The 22769-nt window shown below is 41.3% G+C and overlaps 1 protein-coding gene across 1 annotated transcript; it reads left to right on the forward strand.

Moving 5' to 3' along the window:
• Positions 1-73: 73 nt before the first annotated feature.
• Positions 74-21576, forward strand: wdr90 (WD repeat domain 90). The gene is made up of 43 exons (XM_084040042.1): positions 74-361; positions 511-602; positions 951-1127; positions 1502-1640; positions 1776-1946; positions 2149-2275; positions 2694-2761; positions 3111-3223; positions 3307-3522; positions 3713-3775; positions 3885-3953; positions 4053-4163; positions 5154-5299; positions 5442-5499; positions 5934-6052; positions 6513-6674; positions 6799-6929; positions 7023-7139; positions 7666-7901; positions 8451-8587; positions 9012-9142; positions 9272-9396; positions 9634-9795; positions 9990-10118; positions 10409-10542; positions 10632-10672; positions 10776-10901; positions 11586-11738; positions 11859-11941; positions 12024-12126; positions 12660-12781; positions 14966-15122; positions 15255-15445; positions 15625-15793; positions 15981-16104; positions 17551-17722; positions 18716-18838; positions 19133-19301; positions 19540-19670; positions 20113-20256; positions 20661-20777; positions 20887-20971; positions 21074-21576. Exons 1-43 carry the CDS (start codon positions 349-351, stop codon positions 21229-21231), a joined length of 5514 nt encoding a protein of 1837 aa, XP_083896168.1. The 5' UTR covers positions 74-348; the 3' UTR covers positions 21232-21576.
• Positions 21577-22769: the final 1193 nt, after the last annotated feature.

The following is a 22769-nucleotide window of genomic DNA, read 5'->3' on the forward strand; positions in this document are numbered from 1 at the left end:
CGAGCGTGAACTTCATTACCCAGAAGCGCCAGGGAAAAGGAACGCACGGACGTCACGAGCGGCGGAGGCTGGAGCGGGAAGGATACTACTGCTCCAGTAATCAAACAGCTACTTCACAAACAAACCCGTCCACTCGGCAGCGTTACCCCGGAGAACTGGAAAAGCCTTCGCGTCTCACAATGACGTGAAACTAAATGTTTTTTATCGTTTCGGTCTGTGGGGAACGGAGAAGGAGCTTTTACGGTCATTTAGCTGCCCGTTTGCTAACTAACGTCTCAGCTGCTTGTGATTTAACGTCAACACTGAGGCAGCAACAGGTGGCTTTTCCATCTGCGATATTCACTATCAATGGCCTCCAAAGGTAAACTGAACTATGAAGGTTTTTACTTAAAAGTCGCTTGGTATGGATACGTCACATTATACACCAGCAAAGACTGCTAGATAGAAGGCATAACTTGAAACTAGTCGATGCTGTTATTGATTGGCTGTCACCGTGTATTGACTTGGCAGGTTGGCAGCATCCTTACGTCAACATATTCAAACATGTCCGGTTGGAAGAGTGGAAAAGGTCGGCGAAAGAGGGGGATGTGTCGACCTACACGGTAACTTTGCTACTCATTATAAATGCGATATTTAAAGTCATATTTGAACCCCCAAAACTATCTTTTGAATATCAAACACTTGGCTTGAAGGGTGGCTGTAAAATACATGTGTAGGTTTGTCACAGTTTTCACTGAAAAACATACATTTTTTTTTTAAATCAAGTCTGTAGCATGTCCAAACAGTTATATTATGTCTAAATAAACAGCTTTTGTCTCCTTCTTGTTCTTGCCAACTTTCAAGTCTGCACAAGGGGGTTGATTTTGTGTGAAGTATCCCATTTAACAATAAGTTCTTGTACCACTGTACAATTACTCAACTTTATGTCCACTTTCGCTGAACTCCTCCAGGACAAGAGACTGAAGTGTTCAGTGTTCAGGATCAGAGGTCATGGTCCTGCTAACGGCTACATCCTGGTACCCAAAAACGTCAACCAGTCTCTGGGGCTTACAGGGCGCTACTTCTACCTTCTCTTCAGGCCAACCCCTGGCAAATACTTTGTGGTCCACCTGGATGTTTCTGTGGAGGTATCTGACCTTATTTGTATGCAATGATCCTGGGTAGGTGTGATGAAATTAAGTGTATTGATAGATGCTATATCAATGCTATCTAAACAATAGTCCTTTTCTTTTCGTATTGATAGTCAGGGGACTGGAGTTTCTCTCTGTGTACTATTTGGGGTTTCTTGTTTCTAATGTAGGTAAATACAGTCGATTTTTTTTTAAAGCATGTCACATTGTATCGTGTGTTCTGCTGAGACAGTGGGATATATGTACTGTAGATGTTAACATTTTGGAACAGTACAAAAGAAAACCCAGAAACGTACTTATTTCATCGATTTTAAATAGATTAAAAGTAGATAATTTTCCTTCCCCCACTCTGTGTGTGCTGTGATGTGTAGGAAGGCCAAGTCGTCCGTATCTCTTTTTCCAACATGTTCAAAGAGTTCAAGTCCACGGCTACCTGGCTTCAGTTTCCTTTTCTGTGTGGAGCTGCAAAGGGTTCAGTCTATGAAAGCACAGCCAAATCCGCAAGACATGGTAAAAAAAACGTCCACACAAAAATGCTACCATACTTATGTTGATGTGAGCAATTGTTAATATGCATTTGTTTTGATAGTTAGTTGTATATAATGTAAAATATCTCAGAGAGTATTTTATGTTTATGTGGTCCAGGTTTGGTGGGTCCAGCTCCCACTTCAGTGCGTTGGACTTGTCTGATGCTGGATTTACAGTCCACACTCTCTGACTACCTCAACCGCTGCTACAGCCAGCTAAAGAGCATTAAGCTTTGTGCAAACATGGCAGTGAAAAACATGTTTACCAGCGACCTTCTGCTTGATCCAGGTGAGGCTCTGCATGAAAGAGCTCTGTTAACCTTAAACCCATTGCTTATTCGAACCACTCAATTTAAATAAATGCATTGAATACTGAGAATATTTTGAGAGCACTTCAAGTCCTTTTGGTAGGATAGTATGAATAAGGTGCTCTTAGTGCATGCATGACATCTTTACTTCTCTCATCTTCACATGTATGTCTCTTTCAACAGGAGTTTCCTTCAGTGAAGCCAAGCTGAGGGGTCTGGCTTCTTCTCTGGGCACAGGTCCTATTCCCAGAGACATGTCATATCCTGTGCCCAAGGGAGGCTCCTGGCATGACCTCTATGATTATGTGAGGTATGGTAACCTCCCTGTACAGCCTACACAAACCTACACAATGTACAATGTAAATTGTGATAAAAGCTAAATCTACCCTGAGACACTTTTTGTCACTTGTGGGCCCAGAATGTCTGGTAGTACTTTGTTGTCCCCATTTGGGTAACTGGTGAAACACTAATAATTTGTTATCACAGCATGCTTGATGATTGTATCAAACACCTTTTAACAGAGATTCAGAGATGGATTTTTTCTTTTGATATCACACTACTAGCTGTTTTATATGACTATCAGATTGATTTGCTAAAAAAAACAGTTGTATAAAATAAGATCTGCAGTCTATATTGTTATGAATTTAAGTTATATTGTTAAGTTTAAGTTGCCTGTCTTTGTCGCCGTATACTGCTGTGTAGTCCCTCATCTTGTTATACCCCTACAGGTTTCCCTCAGAGGGAACAAAGTCACCCTTTGACTCCATTCAAAAAGAAAACCCCAGGCCCCAGGCTCGTAAGTCATGGAATATCACACCGCTCATCATACAGAATTTAAAGCTTTTTATTGCTCTTGCATGAAGACTCTTGGCTTTTTGTGATTTTCCTTAAAACATGGCTAAAAATATATTAAAAATAGTTTTTTTCGCTTGCTTTTACAAGAAATTCTAATATTTGAAAAATTATAATATATGTAATTGCACTCTAGCTTGTTAAATTGTCATTATTTATTCACTAGAATAAGTTGAAGAAGAAAAAACAACAACAACACTATTACTGGATAAGTGGGAACCAAGCTGTTATACAAAACACATATAATAGGAATATATTGTAGATGACTGTTTTTCATATTACTTCTCTCCCAGGTTGTGCGTCTAAAGAAACAAGCCCTATTAGGGAGGAGGCTCACTGTGTCAACCTCAGCAAACCAGTTCAGGACCGTGTGTCCCTCATCCAGAGGATCACTACTCCAACATCAGTAAGACTTCAGTGTCGATCATCGGCTTGAATTTTGTCTGTGAAAATATGGCACATGTCAGTTTTCTCCCTCTGTCTTCTCAGCTCCCAAGGAATCAACCCCCCGTGGTGACCAACATACCAGAGCTGGGTGTAATTTCCACTTGCCAGAATGATGACCAGTATCAGCAAGAGTCAACATGCTCCAGTTCACAGCAGTTCACACCCAGGCTTCCCTGGGATACCGATGATGGGGGAGTTCATGTACATGTCCATCCCGAGGACGGCTTCAGCAAACATGGGGAAGAAAGTGAAGAAGAGGTGAAGCTTCATATTTACTAGATTGTACATTCAACCAAAACCTAAAAGCATATGAAAACCCATGATATACCACATTGCTCTCTCCTTTTGCACATTGCGTTCCATCCGATGTGAGTCCTTGACTCCATGATGCCTTTTGTACAGTTTTGTGGCAGCAAAGGAAACACTGTTGATCTTGTTATATCCCCAGTTCGTTCGCACTCCAGTTCCACATCCTCTCCCTCTATCATCGTTCAAAGAATCCAGACAGCAGGTGAGAGATTAAGACAGTAGAGCGTGATATGAAATCAGGTGCTGTGACATCAGTTGTTTGAGTGCTGCTCATTTTAAATCTTTTCTACTTTTTCTGCTCTTCTCCTTAGAAGCTGCTTCCAGATCCCATTCTCAGGCTCAACCGAATCATCGGCTTCGGAGGAGCCACTACTAAATGTGTACGCTCACATGGAGTTGGCTTAACATACATTGTGATTTTGAAGGTCACAAATAAAAGAGGGTTGGAGAGCTAACAGCTGTGCTTTATTACACTGTAGGCCCTGTGGAGCAAATCGGGTGATGCAGTTGTGTATCCATGTCATGCAATTATCGTCTCTATGAAGATATCTTCTAACCAGCAGAGGTTCTTCGTTGGCCACACTGATAAGGTAAATGAGCTTTGATGTGTGGTGCTTCCTCCACTGTAGAATCTCTTCCAAAATTCCTTCCTTCCTGGCAGCATCCTGATGAAGATGAAGGATGCATTCTGCAGCTGGCTGGGATGCATCATCAGTGGTTGAACATGGGGTCACCCGGTATTTTAACATTAGACTCTCTCACTCAGGCAACCCAGCCAGGATTTTCAGCTTGAAATATTGTGCTTTGAACGTATTAGTTACTTGTAAGCCTACTATGCAGCTTAAGATTCTTAATACAAAATATACACTTTTCCACAAGCTGCTGTTACTTAGCACTCTTCCTCTCGTTGGACTTCCATCTGGCTCTGAGGAACGTCATGGTCTTTGGTTTTGAGGTGGTCCTTGCTGGTGTTGACAGTCATGGCTAAACTCAGCGAGTGCCTTAAACAGCAATAGTGCCTGTCTCCAAGGGCTTTTGGCAGCTGCTAAGAAGGTAATCCAAGAATCCTCTTCCAGAACATCGAGGGCAGGAAGGTGTTCGTGACTTGAACATTTGCTGGACTTAGCAACGTTTGTTGCTAATTTTGACCCTGGTCACTGGGAAGTAGCCTCTGCCTGCATGACCTGTTGCTATGGACCCCACTAGTGCCTTCAGCCTTATCCGTGACTCACCTCCAGTTCTTGGTCTAAGCACCATGCCTGTTTGAACCTGGATGCTGGGAGATGCCACTTTTGGATCCCTGGATTCTCTCTACTGGAGAGCTTCTCCTGTCTATGAAACCATGAGCAACTTTTTTTATAAGCACTTCATACACCAGCAGAGGCAACAGGATCTTAGATAGTGTGAAATACTGGTTTATCCAGGCCTAGAACCTTCCAGACAGGCCTGTTTTGTCAACCTTGGTGGTCCTAAATAAAGTCCTGGCCTTCTAATGCAGTCAGATTCTGTAAAGAAACAGACATTTCAAGTGTGTTCATTACAAAACGATTCACAATATCTGTCCTTGTGTTTCTCTGTAGGTGTCTGCGCTGGCTTTTAATGGCAACACAACACTGCTGGCCTCAGCGCAAACGGGCAACCACGGTGTAGTTCGAGTGTGGGACTACCACAAAGGAGGCTGTCTTGCCATGTTTAGGATTCATGGTCATTCTTTATCATCTCTTAGGTAACCAACTGCATATACACATGCACTCACGCATGCACAACATACTTGAGATAATATAAACCTTAATTACTCCAGGCAATTAGGGCTACGCTAAATTTGAGCGCTACTCACTCACACATATATTTGTCTTTTTTCTTTGAAGCTTTTCAAACGGTGGCGGCATCCTCTGTGCAGTGGGTAAAGACAGCCACTGTAAAACAGTAAGAGCCTCAAATGCAAATTTTCCCACATGAAAGTTCAAGGGCTTAGTTTTCTGAATATTGTGTAATGGTAATTAGAACAAGCTGCTCTCATAATCTGTAGGGAGATCCATGGGTATAATCAGATCAAGATGCAACACCTTGTATCATTACTTAGGCTAATATAATTTTAAATAACATGCTGAGGGAGAGCAGATATCCAATCAGGGGAAATTATATATTTGAAAAGAAAAGAAGATTAGTGCTTTGATAAGAACTAATGGTACACTAAGCCTCGGAATTTAATTTGATCATAATGTGATGTAAATGTTTGTATTGTGAATACATGACTGGAACAATTAACAAACTAACTAACTCCCCTTATTAGAGTCTATGATGCAACAAGTCGGTGCGCTGACTGTCTGTGTTTGATGTCCTAAATGTACCTCTCATAGATGGTGGTGGTGTGGAACACTTTGAATGTTAGTAAAGGTGGAGAGGTGACCGTCTTAGCCAAAGCACACACAGATGTGGACATCCACACCATGAAGGTTGCCTCCTTTGATGACACAAGGTACCCTGCCATCTCTGTGTTTATATTTTAGTTGTGTATTTTACTATTTTGTTTAGCCAACAGTGAATCTTTGTGTATTTGAGAACATTTTTATGCATATGTTCATTTATCCATTGACCTGATAAAAGTAAATGTCGTATCTGTTTTGTCTAATAATGTAAACGGCCAAAGATCAACACATTCCATGGTTACTGTTACATGTCTGAGGTCTGCAGCAAATAAAGGGTTGATGTTTATGAGGAGTTCTGCAAAAAGAGTTCCTGCAGGTGTAATGACCGATGTCCTTCTCACACACTTCCTGTGTCGGGTGCTTTTAGTGCCGGCAGGTGTAGGCCTTGGGAAGAAAGTGGGACAGGTGAAAAGATTGTAGCTTCAGAAGCAGGAAAGAATTAGGCTTTATGCCAACTTGTGAGCAAATTAGATCTCTTGATCTCTTAATCTGTGAGTGTGTTGGTTCCAGGATGGTGTCATGTGGCCGAGACAATATTCGCCTATGGCGAGTAAGGAATGGGACGCTGCGCTCCTGTCCTGTCAACCTGGGTGAATACCACTCACTGGACTTCACTGATGTGGCCTTCGAGGAGGGAAGCTCTTCCAACCAGCGTCTTGATGAGCGAACACTGTGAGTAAGCAAACTAGTCACTCAAACAATCCAAGTTTACACACCATTCAAAGAAGTATACATCTCATCCATATCTTTAGAAAACAAAGATGACTTTTTTCCGACTGTGTTTGTCTTCCCATAGATTCGCCAGCAGTCGGAGTGGCTATATCTTTGAGATCGACTACAGCAGAGTTGTTATTAGAAATGTCAGGAGGCTGTCGCCTTCACAGCATCAGCATGCAAACCGCAGGGAGAAATTTACTTTCAACACAGGTGTGTCAACACGTAGCCTAAAGCAGGGGATACAACTTTGTAAAGAGTCTTTGAGTTTATCATTGTGTGTGTCTCTCTCTCTCTCTCTCCCAGGTCCAGGCATTGCTATCAACAGTATCAGTGTGTCCTCGTCATTTTGTGCTACGGGCTCGGAAGATGGTTTCCTGCGGCTCTGGCCCCTTGATTTTTCTGCCATCATCCTGGAGGCTGGTAGGCACAGTGGGGTGGCATAATATTTACCTGCAGCAGTAGCTGAAGGTAGCAGTGATAGAATCTTTAGGCAATTAATTTTGTAGTTTACAGGGGGGAGTGTGGTTTGTCCTGATTGACAGTGCCAACATTATCATGTAGTTTTGTGTATCTTCCACCTATGCAGAGGTCAAAGACGTTGTGAATATTTAAACAAAAAATGTAGTTAATATTCAAACATTAACATTTATTGTCACCAAATGACTTAAGAAAACATACTTTATTGGATTCAGACTTATTGGGCTCTCTAGCAACACATGTAACTGAATGTAGCTGGATCATCCCCTCTGCTGTAGCAGCATTATGAGATTTGCTACATTTTAGCAGTAAAAGAGATAAACCAAACACACCTATGACATGTAATACATCATTTGCATTTGGCTATCATTGTATTTGTGTAGGAGAATTCATATCCATGCATTATGTGCACATCTTCACACCCGAACAATCTATTTGGAGAATGAGTCCGACACTTGTCGTTTTTCAGAGCATGAGGGACCTGTCAGCTTGGTGTCAGTCTCATCAGACAGCATTCAGGTCCTGGCAGCCACCTCTACTGGTAACCTGGGTTTCCTTGATGTGAGCAGCCGCGGTTACAACACGCTGATGAGGTCACATGCGGACACTGTGCTTGGCTTCTGTGTGGATGGCGTCCGTCGGCATCTCACAACAGCGTCTTCCGATGGCACAGTGCGCGTTTGGAATATGGATTCCTTGCATCAGGTCAATCGATAATTTTTACTGGTTTATAATAATCAGATTCTACTCCTTGAATGCTTTGTTAATATATATTCAACATGTCTTTCAATTTGTTGAACCAGACTAAAGTCTCATATACACAATCCTACTTAAGAAACATAACAAAAAAATAGACTGCCACTCCTTGGGGCTTTTTGTCATTTGTTCTTTCTCTGTTGAAGCAAAGCCATGGAAGGATATTTTTGTTCTCTATCAGATTGTTTTGTGATCCGTGTCAAGTCCTCTGGGTGTGTTGGCAAAACTGAGCACCAAACTCCCTGTTTTGAAGAATAAAATATATATATTATTATTATTTTACTATACACGCCTCAGGCCCTAGTAACAACCTAAATCACAATGGATATTATTGGGAGGAAATCATTTAATTAACTAAAAATGTTTCTTTTTACTGATTTGAAGGTGATATTTAGGTACTAATGAGTATATCTTTAACCTACAGAGACTGACACTGCCTCTGTTCACCCTTGGCTTATTTTCTTTTTTAACTGACTGCCTGTTGTCTCCTGTGCTTAGTTGTATGACTTTGTGTCAGAGGACAGGCCCTGTTCGGTGGCCTTCCATCCCAGCGAACAGGTCTTCTCTTGTGGCTTCAGCTCCGGCATCATCAGAGTCTTTGACATTTCCAGTGCCAAGCTGCTGGCTGAACACAAGTATGTCAAAATAACATGGAAGCTTGCAGGGGCGCTATTTTACTATATGCTATTGTATGATATATCAAGGTGGGTCAAACTAGTTGGAAATTCAGCTCGATACATGTCTTCCCAGCTAAGCCTTTTTAAGCTGCAGGCCAGTTTTTAGAGGCACAACATTATGATTATCATGATGCCACCTGATGCTACACATATACCAAAACACACTATAAAGTGACTGGAATAGTAAACCTACTTTGGCACTGATGGTAAAGGCACACATTCACCATTCTATTGCAACATAAATAACATATGCGGCTTTGACTGCACATTAAAATGAAAATGGGAAATTCTCATCTGAGTTTTTGCTTTTAAAAAAGCCCTCAAAGTGTGTCCTCCAAGAAAGTAAATTACTTCTTTTGTGCTCTTGCTTCTCTATACATAGGCAGCACCGAGGTGAAGTGGTGGGCCTTGCTTTTTCTCTGGATGGGGAGTTCATGTACAGTGCTGACTCCCAAGGTTCTTTGGGACTTTACAACGCCTCCGAGGAAGACCACAATGTGATCAGAGTTGTGTGTAAGTATACACATGCACAAACCAATGCACAAACAGATGTAAGACCATGCATACTATTTCTCATATGTTGTGTATATCAGGCACATCAATAACCGTGTTGTTTGATTCTCTCTGTACCTGATTGGCTAGGTAATGTGGTGGCCCGAGGCACTGAGCGCGCTCCAGACGCTCTCACAGTGAGCAGTGACAGTCTGGCTTTTATCGGCCCCACAGAGTATATTGTCACCATCGCTGACTCACAGTCTCTGGATGAGGTATCTCGCTCACTGTCACCTTTCAGATCCATGTCATTTGTCGCATTGCTCGTGTAAATTAAGATTTAAGGTAGCAGTTACAAAGGAGTGGTGAGGCAACATCACCTGTCCACAAAACTGTACACCATACAGAAAATCAACAAATATATTTGTCATTCACATTCCAATTCATTAATACATTCATCATAGTTCTTATTACTGTATGTTGTTTTGGGTCCACATTCCATCTCTTTATAGTTGCTCCGTGTTGATGTGAGTATTTTGGATGTTCAAAGTCCCCGTCTTGATGCTGCACTGAGGGTCTGCTTCTCTCCGGCCTCCACTCAAACCTTGTTGGTCGCCACATCTGCTAACAAGATCCTCTGGGTTAGCACCAAGACAGGCCGTGTGCTCCGAGAGGTAACGCAAGAATGACGGTTTACTCGAGTACTGAAACGTTTTTTTCACTAGTTAAATGTGAATGTGGTGTCTGTAAATACATTAACAGCAGCAAGACTTTTGGATGATATTTACAGTTTGTCTCTATCCAGTAATAATGTTGTTTTTTTTATTGTGTATGTTTCTTTCTGACTGGATTTATGTCCTCCTGACAGGTTTCTAAGGTACACAAACACCAGTGCTCGTCCCTGGCTGTGAGTGAGGACAGTCGATTCCTGCTGACAGCAGGACACAATGCTGTGAAAGTGTGGGATTATAACATGCAGCTTGATATAAACTCACAGGTAGTCAACAAATCAAGATTTAAAATCTTTTTTTTTTATATATATATGCTGGCAACCCATTGAGGGCGCATGTGCTTCGAGCACCAGCAGTGTTGTGATGTGATGGCAATGGATGTTGTCAATAGCACCTAAGCAAAATCAGGAGAACAGTTTAAATTGTGCAATTATGTGGTAAAATGTTGCATTCACCACTGTTATAGAAAGTATGTCGTCTTTATTTGATTTAGAAGTAGGAGAATTAATAGTTTATTTAGTGTCAGTAGCAACTAAAATGTGTTTCTCTGTACCAGATGTTCATAGGCCACAGTCAGCCCATCCGCCAGGTGAGCTTCACCCCTGACCAACTGGGTGTAGTCTCGGTGGGAGACGCCATATTCCTTTGGGATTTCCTGGCACATCCTGTTGACTCTTCGACTGACAGCTGGTAATAATTTCCGTTCCATGTTTGAATTTTGTTACAAACATGAGTGTTACAAGATTTATTGGTAAAATGTCCATTATGTCCTCACACAGCCCCCCTCTGAGATTAAGCTCCATCTCAGCTCCTAAATCAGGTATTTAGAGTTTGCATTCATGCTGCAAAACATTTAAAATACACCTGATTCAAACATTCTTTGTAATTAAAACGTATGTTGGACTTCTGTTTTCATGTAACAGTGCAACCAGACACTGCAGTGAGAGGAGTTCAATTGTCCAATGGGATGCCCCGACAGGCAGTGCCCCTCCCCTCCTCACCGCCGCCACGACTGGACGTCAGGTCTCCTGACCAGGTTGACCAGGGGGGTGAGCTCTCCTTTTCATTCTTAAAACGATGCACCAGCACATCCTTTCACTAACTGTAGAATTAGCTGTAAAAACATACACATTTGTAGCTGATGTCTTGCAAGTTGCATGAAAAAAAGGTATTTGCAGGATAAACACAACAGTAATTAATAGCATTAATTATGGCCGTGCTCCATTTAGGTGACCCAGGGTCCTGGTATGGCTCAATGGATTTACATAATTAATTGTATCAATTACAACTCTTGTGACCCTGCAATTATGTCAAAATGACTGCTGTGAAAAGAGCCTATTGATGTTCAAGATTATATTTGTTGCTAATGGCTGCAAGAGCGGTTAACAACGGTAAATGGTTAGTTAACCTGCGTTTGTATAGTATAGTATTTTCCACTACTCAAGGCTTTGCACTACATTCAGTCTACATATACGTACGTATTCACACACATTCATACACTGATGGCAGAGTAGCTGCCTGCACAATGGGAGCTCAATGGCACAGCCTTCGGGGAGTTCAGTATCTTGCCCAAGGACACTTCAGCATACGGACTGGGGGAGCAGGTATTGGAACCACCAATCGTCTGAGGATGACTCGCTCTACCTCTGAGCCTATGCAATGGACGCAGGGACTTGATCATTATATTTATTGTCACCCTCGGTCATATCGTCTCTCCTGTTTGCCTCCTACAGCTTTGGGCTCCTTGTCAAGTTGTGATGACACCGCGACCATCCCAACTGCTTCAATCCCAGCCACTGGTTCAGACTCTGTCTCTGACCCCAGAGCTACCAAGTCCTTCCTCAAAGTCACAGAGCTGGTCAACACATCTGGTCATATGGACACTGGTAAATGCCCCACCGCATTGCTCAGCATAAACAGTGAACTGATTTTCTTTTGTTTCATGTTTTCTTCTTTATGGCAGAATGGAGCCTTTTTTATATTTGTACTCTTGTTTTGTCATTTAGTTGAGTTGAAAGGGAAGAATCCAGTACGTCCCAATTGTTACAGGCACTTTATCCCACGTTTCAAGACCTCCACTCTTGATAAGGTAAAGACTAAGAGCACTTTATATAATGGTAAAATAGTCCCTGGGTGTATTATATGTTTGCTGTTGTTTCTCTCTGATCCAGGCTACTGTAGCTCCCCAACCAGGAGAAGAGGGCATAAAGCTGAAAGCAGTGATCGGCTATAATGGCAATGGGCGTGGCAACATGGTGTGGAGCCCTGACCAAGGTTATTATAATATACTGAAAGTAAAACAAAAACTATGGGGTAATATTATTCAGGAGGACTGGGGCTACACCACTATAAAAGGTTCTTCTTTTAATATGAAAAAGGGGCTCTGATCCCAGCTATCATTGGGTGACAGCAGGGTTCACCCTGGATAGGTAACCAGTCTATCACAGGGCCAACATATAGAGACAGACAACCATTCACACTCACATTTACATCTACGGGCAATTTAGTCATCCCCTATATCCTGCATGTCTTTGGACTGTGGGAGGAAGCCAGAGAACCCGGAGAGAACCCACGCTCACACCAGGGAGAACATGCAAACTCCACACAGAAGGAACCCGAACCCGACCCGGGAATAGAACTCTTGCAGCCTCGGCTTATTTTCAAATATGAAATATTGCTAAGTAAAATGAATTATGCTATACTTATAATCATAAAATACATAAATGCTTGGTCTCCCCTGTCTGCTTACAAAAACAGGGAGTGTTTGTTGTGTTGCCCTATCCAGTAATCCTTGTTCTCTGTTGCAGGTTTGTTTGCATACTCTTGTGGCTGTGTGGTGGTGGTGGAGTACCTTGATACAGGAGCTCAGAGACACCTGCAGGGCCACAGCGAGGAGATCTCTTGTCTTGCAGTCACACATGATGCACAGGTATTTTTCACAGTTCTAAACGTCACAGTTATGACAGTGATTTAATACACAGTATGTGGGTCATTGATAGGGACAGTAATGACTAGGAACTAGGGTCACACTCTACTCTGGTCTTTTGGGTCCTCCTGCAGGTATTAAAATGGAGAACACGGAGTAAGAAATCAATGAATACATTTAATAAATAAAGTCGGGGAAAAATCTGACTAATATTCGTAGTAAAGCAAGTTAATAATGTTAAAAAATGAAGATAAAAAATCATAAAACTAGTATAGTAAATATTGAAAAACAGACATTGATTGTCTGTGCTGGGAGTAAGTTTCACCGCTCGGTGCGTAGCAGCAGAAAGCTGCCTCACCATATGTTTTATAATTCCTTTTGGTACACTTAGGAAGCTAGTGCCAGATGACCTAAGAGAACGGTTTGAACCATACTCGGATAAGCAGTCAGTGAAGTATGAAGGTGCTAAATCATTTAAGGGAACAGAATATTAAACTGTTCAGCCAAAGTAAGGATCAGCATCTGGGTTTTGAGCAGTGGACAAAACACTGCCCAGAGTTTTCTGGGAAGGCAACTTGACCCAGGGCGGCATCAGATATCTTTTGTGTTTGTGTGTTCACTGTAAAATGGAAGGTGCATTTAAAAAAAAAAAAAAAAGTAAATTAACACCACTCTGTATTTTAGAGGGTACTGTGTTTTTAAAAGTGCTTTGTGGGAATGACCTAGAATGAAAACTTAGACGGGTACTGTCGTCCCTGTTGGGCATGAGAATTTGTTTAAATGTTTTATGAACATTTACGTATCACACAACTGTTCTGAAAACAATGAGCGACCAAAAACTTGCTGTTCTATTTTAACCGAATACAGGAAAAAAAAACAGGAATATTGTGTTGTAATCTCTATATGCCACAGTCTTTCACTGCACTGAAAGGCGGTCTCATGTGCCGGTCTTTGTTTGTGTGCGTCTGTCCAAAGCACCACTGATCTCATTTCATGTGATAGCTGCTTAAATGTTTCTGTGTACTGTCCAAATTTCAAGAATATATATATATATATATATATATATATATATATATATATATATAATACATAATATGGACATTTGGTGGCATGCGGAAGTATCACAGCAGATGGTCAGATTGTGAGCACATTTTCCATGTCCATGGGGCATTATTAGACTAAAATAGACTGAACAGTCCTCAGCAGGTCAGCTCAGCAGGAGGAGAAATCAGGTATCACACGGCTGGTTAGTTCCTGCAGGAGATTCCTTAATGCATTTGCTTCAGTCATTTTGCCAAGTGGGAGCAGAAGGAAACGTCCTCGAGTCTTTATTGACTTTCACACACTTGTGGGAGCTCTATTTGTTCAGCACTCGTCATGGGAGAGTGTCAGCACCCTTCTTTTAGAACAGACGTTGGCTCCAAGTGGTGCTCTGAAAACACTTAATGTGTAAAATAAGTATGACAATCAACACAAAGGATTGTGGCGGCCAAAATAAATCACAAGACTGCTTCATCACAGTATTGAAGCACATAACTGCAGGGCACAAAAGAGGTCTACACACTGCTATGCTCCAAATAAATAGTTTATTTCTTTTTTCAAGGCAATGTTTTGCTAAGATCTTCCTCAGGCAAAATCCAGAAGGACACAGAGACACATAGTGGTCAGTTGATAACAAGAAATGAAAGAAGATAAAATAAATGGCCATTATAAATTGTGCAGTCTTATCTTGGAAAATAGATTAGGGTTTAAGATGAACTGCCAGATTCTCAAAAGACCTTTATGTGAAACAGCTCTGGTGGACATTCCTGCAGTCTCTCCCTCCCTCAAAAATTGGGATATATGTGACGTTGTGTTGTTTGATAAAACGACACATTTTAGATGGCCTTTTATTTATTTATGATCAGCCCTTGATAATCGTGATAATGCCACACCTGTCAGGTGGATGGATTATCTTGGCATAGAAGTGCTCACTTGTGACCAGAATTTGAGAGTAATTAACCCTTTATGTGCATAGAAAACCATCTTGGATCTTTTAATTCAACTTGTGAAAAATGGGAACAAAAACAGTGTTGCTCACTCTCATGTGAGTTTACCAAGATTATGAAGCAGGCTGCTTTAACATGTGCAGCATGGAATTGTAGATCAAACTGAAGGTGAACTGTGTCTGTCTTACTTCCTGTCCAGACAGTGGCGTCAGCAGCTGGTGGCATTAATGGTAGCAGGAGCCTCATCTGCATTTGGGAGATCCAAAGTGGAAATTGTCTTAATACTATCTCCTACCACAAGGGGGGAGTGCAGAGTCTCGTTTTCTCCAGGGATGATCGCTTCTTTCTCTCTGTTGGTCAGTAAAATTTGAATCGGATTGCATCCATCATTCCTATGTTTTAAACTGAATGTTTTGCGGTACTTAACATAATTGGCCATTTTCTGCATTTTAATCTACTGCTACTGGCCACTGGTTTATGCCCCATAGGAGACTTCTCTGACCCCGAGGTGGCTCTGTGGAGCAGTACGACCTTTCAGCTACTGTCCAGTGTGAGTGTGTCGGGACCGATCCATGACGCAGCCTTCAGCCCCTCTGTAGCCAGCCAGCTGGCCTGTGTGGGCAGCCAAGGGGCTTACTTCTGCCTCATGGACACGCATGGCTTGGATGTAGACCTCAAGGTAAATTACCACAGAAAAAACACTTAATTTAGGAAGGAATGTGTGCGTAGATGGCAGAACCCTCTCAAATGATCTCGTCCCCTGAACCACTCTGTTGGCTTAAACGTGTGATGTCTGCAGTCCTCTTAAGTACATTTGGTAATACATGTTGATGTATGTTAACCACTCCTTCACACTAGGTCCATAGAGTGAAAGCAGCAGCGGAGGTGGGTGATGTGGAGCTGACGGCTCTGTGCTACCACACGGACTGCTTTCTGTTTACGGCCACCAATCGAGGACATGTTTGCGCCTGGGACATAAACGCACAGCGCTGCTTCATGACCTGGGAAGCTGATGAGGGAGAGATTGGTACAAATGGATCCTCTGTATATTCTTACCATCAAATTTGGATAATGATATATTTTAGCTCAATACATTTTTTTTTACAGAAAATAAAACACAACAGCATTATTTTGTTTTAGTTACTTGTATTAAAGAGATGCTTTTCCTGGGTTTCTACAGTTTGTGATAGGATTGGTATGGTTTCTTGCTTTAGGAGTGCTGCTGAGTCGAGGGAACCGTCTGTTGACAGGCAGCAACACCCGCTGGTTGCGACTGTGGGAGGTAGAACCCGTACAGGGTGTGAAGCCTCAGGAAAAGGTCGGCAATAGGAAAGACAGGTCTGTAGCTCAATATGATTATGATTATTATGATTCTTCCTGTCTTATTTAGGCAATAGTCTTTTCTTTAATTATATTTTGTAATGAAGACGCATGTGTTTTTTGGTGCTTTGAGCACCATAAGCCGAGTGCCACATAGGCCCATTAAATTAAGAGAGAAGGCAGACATCTCTGCAACTAGGCAACTCACACCTAAACAATCTAGACTGATAAATAGCACTTTAGGTCAGATAAAAAAAATAAAAAACATTTTTTTTATTTTTGGGACAGAACTGTCCTTTTTAAAAGGCAGTTTACTTAAAGGAAAACACCACCGCATTTCCATACTGAACTATGTTCTGCTCTGATGTTAGACGAGGTGATACATACCTCCCTCTCCTCTGTGCGTGCACTCAATGGCTCTTGCGCGCACTCCGCGCAGCGCTAATTTGCTAGCATGTAGCTTGTCCTTAGGATCCAAAGGGGGGTGAAGTTAGAAGCGACCAAGCACTTCCACGTTGTCCCTATTTAAATACGGTTACGTGAGTAGTTACACGACCCAAGTTTGGTTACACAAAATGAAACATGGCAATTTTTCTAAGCGGATAACAAGGATAACTAGATAGTATGGCGGAATAACAACTGGAAGCACTTCGACGTCGGCGCAGTAATATCATCACTCAAAACATGACGGGACTATATACTGTACCTTCTGCTTGTTTTCACAACCCTGTACGATCCACGTTATAACCATGATGTTTGATTGTTCACAAACTATCTTACTACAACCTGATGCTTCCTCAACTGTGCACAAACTACTACAGCTGGTGCAGGCGACGGCGTGCAGGTCACGTAGGTTCTATTGACGGAAGTAAGAGGGGGAGCAAGAGGGGGAGCGGAGTGATGATATTACTGCGCCGACGTCGAAGTGCTTCCAGTTGTTATTCCGCCATACTATATAGTTATCCTTGTTATCCGCTTAGAAAAATTAGCATGTTTCATTTTGTGTAACCAAACTTGGGTCGTGTAACTACTCACGTAACCGTATTTAAATCTGGACAACGTGGAAGTGCTTGGTCGCTTCTAACTTCACCCCCCTTTGGATCCTAAGGAATATACTGGGACAAGCTCGATGCTAGCAAATTAGCGCAAGAGCCATTGAGTGCACGCACAGAGGAGAGGGAGGTATGTATCACCTCGTCTAACATCAGAGCAGAACATAGTTCAGTATGGAAATGCGGTGGTGTTTTCCTTTAATGTGTTGATTGTCAGTGGCTCGCTTACTCATAAAGCATGTTGATACAAATCATGGTTTAATGCAGTTATACCAACTTTTCCTTTCTGCTAGGTCTAACTCGTAGATGATGAATCCATCATCTAACAAATTGCACAAAAAGTGTCAAATGAATGGATTTTTTGTTAACGTGCGTTTAATAATGGGATAATAGTTTTTGGTGTGTCCTTCAGTGGGGCGATGGTGATGTTGGAGCAGGAGATAATGCTGGATGGGACAACGGTCAGTGCAGCGTTTGATAACACAATGGACATGGGCATCGTTGGCACCACAGCGGGAACCCTCTGGTACATCAACTGGTCAGACAACAGCAGCATCCGGCTCGTCAGTGGGCACAAGACCAAGGTACCAGTGTGACGTTTGGGAAATGAACAATAATCACAGGCACAGCCGTGTGTCAGCAGCAGGGACGAGGATTTATAGCTTATAACAGGGAGACGAGTGTTTTGTTGAGCATAGTCATAATGGGATGATGGCCAGACTGACAGGCTATAGCTTTAATAATAAAATATGTGCTATTAACAGATGTACTATCACCACCAATCAGTTTATGTGGAAAAACGGATCTGTTTCCGAGTGCTGCTCCACTAAATCTTGTTTGCCAAGCCCACTCTGACTGAAATGTGAACTGTATATTTTTTATTTATTTTTATTTTAAAACCAGTGCTGACTGAAGTGATTCCCTGAATTCACCTCTTGTGCCATCACCAGGCTGATTTATGGGTTTTACTAAAATATATTGAGAGTCATTGGATGGATCATGATGACATTTACTACAGATATCTTTGGTGCCCAGACAATCTTATTGATTTGAGTAGATGACAAAATGCTAGGAAAAAGAAATGTGCCACCAGCACAATTTAATTACAATTTTGCTGTTTTGAGTTTCCAGTTATTTTACATTAGGGGGGTTTCAAGCCTGGGAGGGAATGAAAACATTTCATTATGGAGATGCTTTAATTCAGTGTTTTTGCTGCTATTTTGACTGTTTAACCATTTCACCAGTTTAATATCATCAATTGTTCTGTGGTCCTTCATTTTATGACGTTATGTGAAATTCTGTGTAAGGGGATTGCTATTAAAGAAAAGAAATCTGATTTATTTCTTTATTAAGTTTGTATTAATTTCCCTGGCAAAGCTTTGGTGTTATTCAACTGTTATTCAATTCTGTTGTTGCTTTATTTAAATAGCAATGATTGCAGATTGGGGCAAAAGGTAAAGCTTTACAGAAAGAGGCATAATTCTGAATGCAGGAATAGTGCTGTCCTGCTGATAATATTAACGTGGCGATCCATGATTGACATTCATTCTCCGTGTGTACTCCTCTGTGCTGTCCAGGTAAACGATGTAGTGTTCAGCTCCGACGAGAGCCATTTTGCCACCTGCAGCGAGGACGGTAGCGTGAGGGTGTGGTCAGCCACCAGCAACGAACTGGTGGTGCAGTTCCAGGTGCTCAATCAGGTGAGGGAATACATGGGAGAAATATTCTACACCAAGGCTCTTACATGAAGGCTGAGACGTAGTCTCTGACCCCATGGGAGCTATGATACATCCACAATGAAGGGCGCTAGAAATAAAGGGATGGTGTACACTCGCATGCTTTATTTATTCCACTAATTAGTGGTCTCTCTGTTTCTACACCATAGCAAATTAAAATGTTGTGGTGAAACGAGCCTGTTCATGACTTTTAATTTGATCATGACAGCATATGCCTTGTTAGAATAACCCCCTCCTTGTTTTTCCTCTGTGGGTCAGGCCTGTGGCTGCGTATGCTGGAGCCCTTCTTCCAGTAAGGAGGGCGCATGTGTGGCTGCAGGATACAGTGATGGCACCCTGAGGATCTTCCGGCTTTCTTCTTCAGAAATGGAGATGAAGCTGCATCCCCATCAAGTGGCTGTCACTGCCATCCAGTACTCTGCTTACGGTGAGAGAGGATAGTCAAAAAGCTGCATCTTCTGTATTTACGATAGAACAGGAGTTACTTTATAATTAAATGTTGTAACTGTATTTTTTCCTCACTTGTCTTCCTTGTCTCTTTATCTCCTTCTTTTAAGGATTGTTTCACACCTTTTAACAACCTTACGGGTTGTAAGTTTTATGTTGTATTGAAGCTGCTGAGTTTCATCCAGTTTGGCTATGTTAACTCTTTATGGCCCCCACAGGTCATGTGATCCTTTCAGCGGGGAAGAATGGTCTGGTAGCTGTCAGCAGCCCGGTGAATGGAGCTACTATGCGTGTCATCAGGGACCACAAAGGAGCGGCGATTACGACCATACAGTGTGTGAAGGAACAGGTCAGCTCACTGAATCAGATCAAGGAGTGAAGCTTTACCAGAGCTTACCATGGCAGCACAATAGAAACAGTGGGAGGAATTACAATAGCCCAGTACTCACCTAGAATGATTGTCCATGAAGAACCAAAATATAGCACCTCTGTCTGAAGCTTAGCACGTGGAAAGACCCAATGCTACAAATGTAACTCTTACATAACGTACCTTATTGATGTAATGATTATATGGTATAAAACCAATCCATTAATCAGTAATACAAAATAGCAACACTGACATTTATTTATATGTATTACTTTATTTAAACATATGTGTATTTTTGTTACAAATACTAAAAAATCTCAAAAAGCAACATGGAATCTATTTTAAATCTGTTGTTTCTTTTGACATTTTCCGACATTTTTTTTTTCCATCAGTATCTGAAGGTGTTTTATCTTTGAATCCTTAGTGCAAGAATCTCGGACTGGAAGGAAACGAGATGTGGTTGGCTGCCAGTGCAGACAGACGAGTCAGTATATGGGCTGCCGATTGGTTGAAGGACAAATGTGATCTGCTTGACTGGCTGACGTTTCCTGCTCCGGCCTGTTTTGGGGTACCTTCTGTATTTTAAGTAGTAGTTTATGGTAATAATGAGAGAAAAATCACTCCGAATGTTGAGTGCTGCTCTTGATCTCTTTAACAGATTCTTTTTTGTCGTTATTATAATAAAGATATAAGGCTGATATTTAACCTTTAAGCTTTATAAGACTCAGGATGTTCTTTGTTAAATCAAATGTTTATTATAATTTCACAGGATTGAATTGAACATTATAATTTATGGTCTATGCTCAGGAAAAAACTTTAGCCCATTTAATTCTCAATTTTTTAATTTTTCAGCATTTTGCATATTGTTGCAGCATGTTTTGGAAATGAAATATAAAGTTCAGTCCATGTTAGACCTTTGCACATCTAATAATGATATATTTATAATATAATATTAATAATTATATTTTATAGGATGACAGCCCACCTCCCAGTCTGGCTGCGTTCTGCCCTGCAGACCCCAGCATGGTGGTCTACACTGGCTATGGAGTACAGAAGGAGCTGTCCTTCTACAGCCTGCCTAAAAAACAGGTACAGCAGCTCCCCTCCTTCACCCCTCTACCACAACGCCTTGATTTATACTGTACCCATGCAGGGCAAATGTGTGTGTAATCTCATACAATATTTTGCTTGACTGCAGATAATAAAGAAGATTGCCCTGACCGATTGGGCTGGATGCTTAAGTCTATCTTGTAAGAGTCAACTCATCGCTGTGGGGTCAAAAGGTAAACTCTGATCTTGTTCTTGGATCTTCATACGGTTCCAGTGAATAAGTCAGATTTCAGAAGTGTAATTCATTTCACACTTTTTGTATAATCTCTCATCAGAGCGGGTGTTGAAGTTGATCAAGTCGACCAGCGGCAGGTTCCAGGACTTCCTGCAGCACAGTGACTCACTGCACACATGTCACTTCTCTCCGTCTGGGAACCTTCTGTTCACTGTAGCTTATAATGAAATCCTGCTGTGGGAGGTGCAGGGCCTCTGAGCGTCTTACAGCTGTTTTGAAACTCAAACCTTGTAGGTTTATGCGTGCCTATTTTATAGTGTTACTTTAAGTAATTTTATTGTTTCATATGTATTTTTTTGTATCGAATATTTATAGGGAAAGGGTCATACTTTGTGGGGAATACACATTGGAGTATTTTTCCATGTGTATGATTTTAAAATGCATTTTTGTGGGAGGGGTTATTTTTACATGTCCAGTCGTTGAAACTGATGTTTGACTATTTATTTAAGGTTTTCTTACAGCGAGTTAGAATGTTTATGAATGCTGTCATGTATACTGTTTTTCTTCTGGATGAGAAGGGGTTTAAATAAAAAGCAGCATGTACAAAAACGATCTGTAATGTAAGAAGACTCAAGTCATTCTAGGACGGTACACACACAAACAAAAGGAGAAACTGCTACACCAAAAGACATTTGTATTTTCTCTTATCTTTCCATCAGGTGCACTGTATGTTTTGCATGAATTGTTTCCATTTTTTAAGAGACACAAAAGTTCCTTTCAGGCACAATGACTTGATTTCAGGTTTTCCACTTTGAATGACAGGCGCCGTAATTACCGGTACTGGGTCACTATCCTGTCAAGGGGTTTTGTCAGTTTGCCTCTTTACTATTCAGAAAGGTTGTATGCATACTATAGATATCACCTTCCTTTGTGCTCTGTTCTTTTAGGAAATGTGCAGCCGAAGGAGATTGAGAGCATTTAATACAAAACCAGCTGGAAGTAGAAAATTCCCACCCAGGCATTTTAAATCGTGGTAAAGAGAGTGCAGTTATTGAAAATTCCAGACAAGCTTGTAAACAAACTCTGGGACTATGATGAGCAACAGCTGTCAATGTTGAGCTCAAATTATCTACTCCTCCTCCTGATTTTCATAAGCTGTGTTTTTTTTAGTAGAAGTGGAGGTTTGGATGAGGGAAAATTGAGACCTGGGTATTGATATCACCCCAGAAATTCCAGACAATCATTTCCCAAATGATGAAACGCCACCGCCAGCAGCTTTGCTGCTGTAAACCTTTTGAAATATTGTAACTATGCTATTACTATATTTATTACTTATTGATTCAGATTTCATAATCTGAAAAGCTTGTTGAGTAGACCCTCCCTAAAAGACTTGAACAGAGTACCATTGTTTTGATTAATAAAGAGTATATTACATGTACATTATAATGTACATAATTTTACTCATAATAATCACCTCACAATCGTTGAGGATATTGACATTGGCTTGACAAGATACTGAAAATAAGACGGCCATCAATCTCATGTCTTTTAAAAGTGCTGAAATTTTAATATAGATATAATGAAACTCATACAATTATCCAGTTAAATGGGTTGTATTAAAATGATGCTCATTATTTTGGTTAGATAGTGTTAGAGTTAATGATTAACCAATGATTTTGTTGTCAGTAGTTTGGGGCAGAGGTTGAGAGCTCATAAGTACGTCTACTGAAGAGCTGCATTCATGAGCAGGGAGTTCGTTCCACCAGCAGAGGGCGTATTTTCACGGTGTCCTCTGT

The sequence above is a fragment of the Eutrigla gurnardus genome, assembly GCF_963514095.1.
Source record: "Eutrigla gurnardus genome assembly, chromosome: 22".
Lineage (NCBI taxonomy): Eukaryota > Metazoa > Chordata > Actinopteri > Perciformes > Triglidae > Eutrigla > Eutrigla gurnardus.

What these genes read in the sequence shown, in the direction of transcription:
- wdr90 (XM_084040042.1), top strand. An exon ending in GGATCACTACTCCAACATCA is followed by an intron (nt 3,224 to 3,306) that starts GTAAGACTTCAG and finishes CTGTCTTCTCAG; the next exon opens with CTCCCAAGGAATCAACCCCC. An exon ending in GAGGAGCCACTACTAAATGT is followed by an intron (nt 3,954 to 4,052) that starts GTACGCTCACAT and finishes ATTACACTGTAG; the next exon opens with GCCCTGTGGAGCAAATCGGG.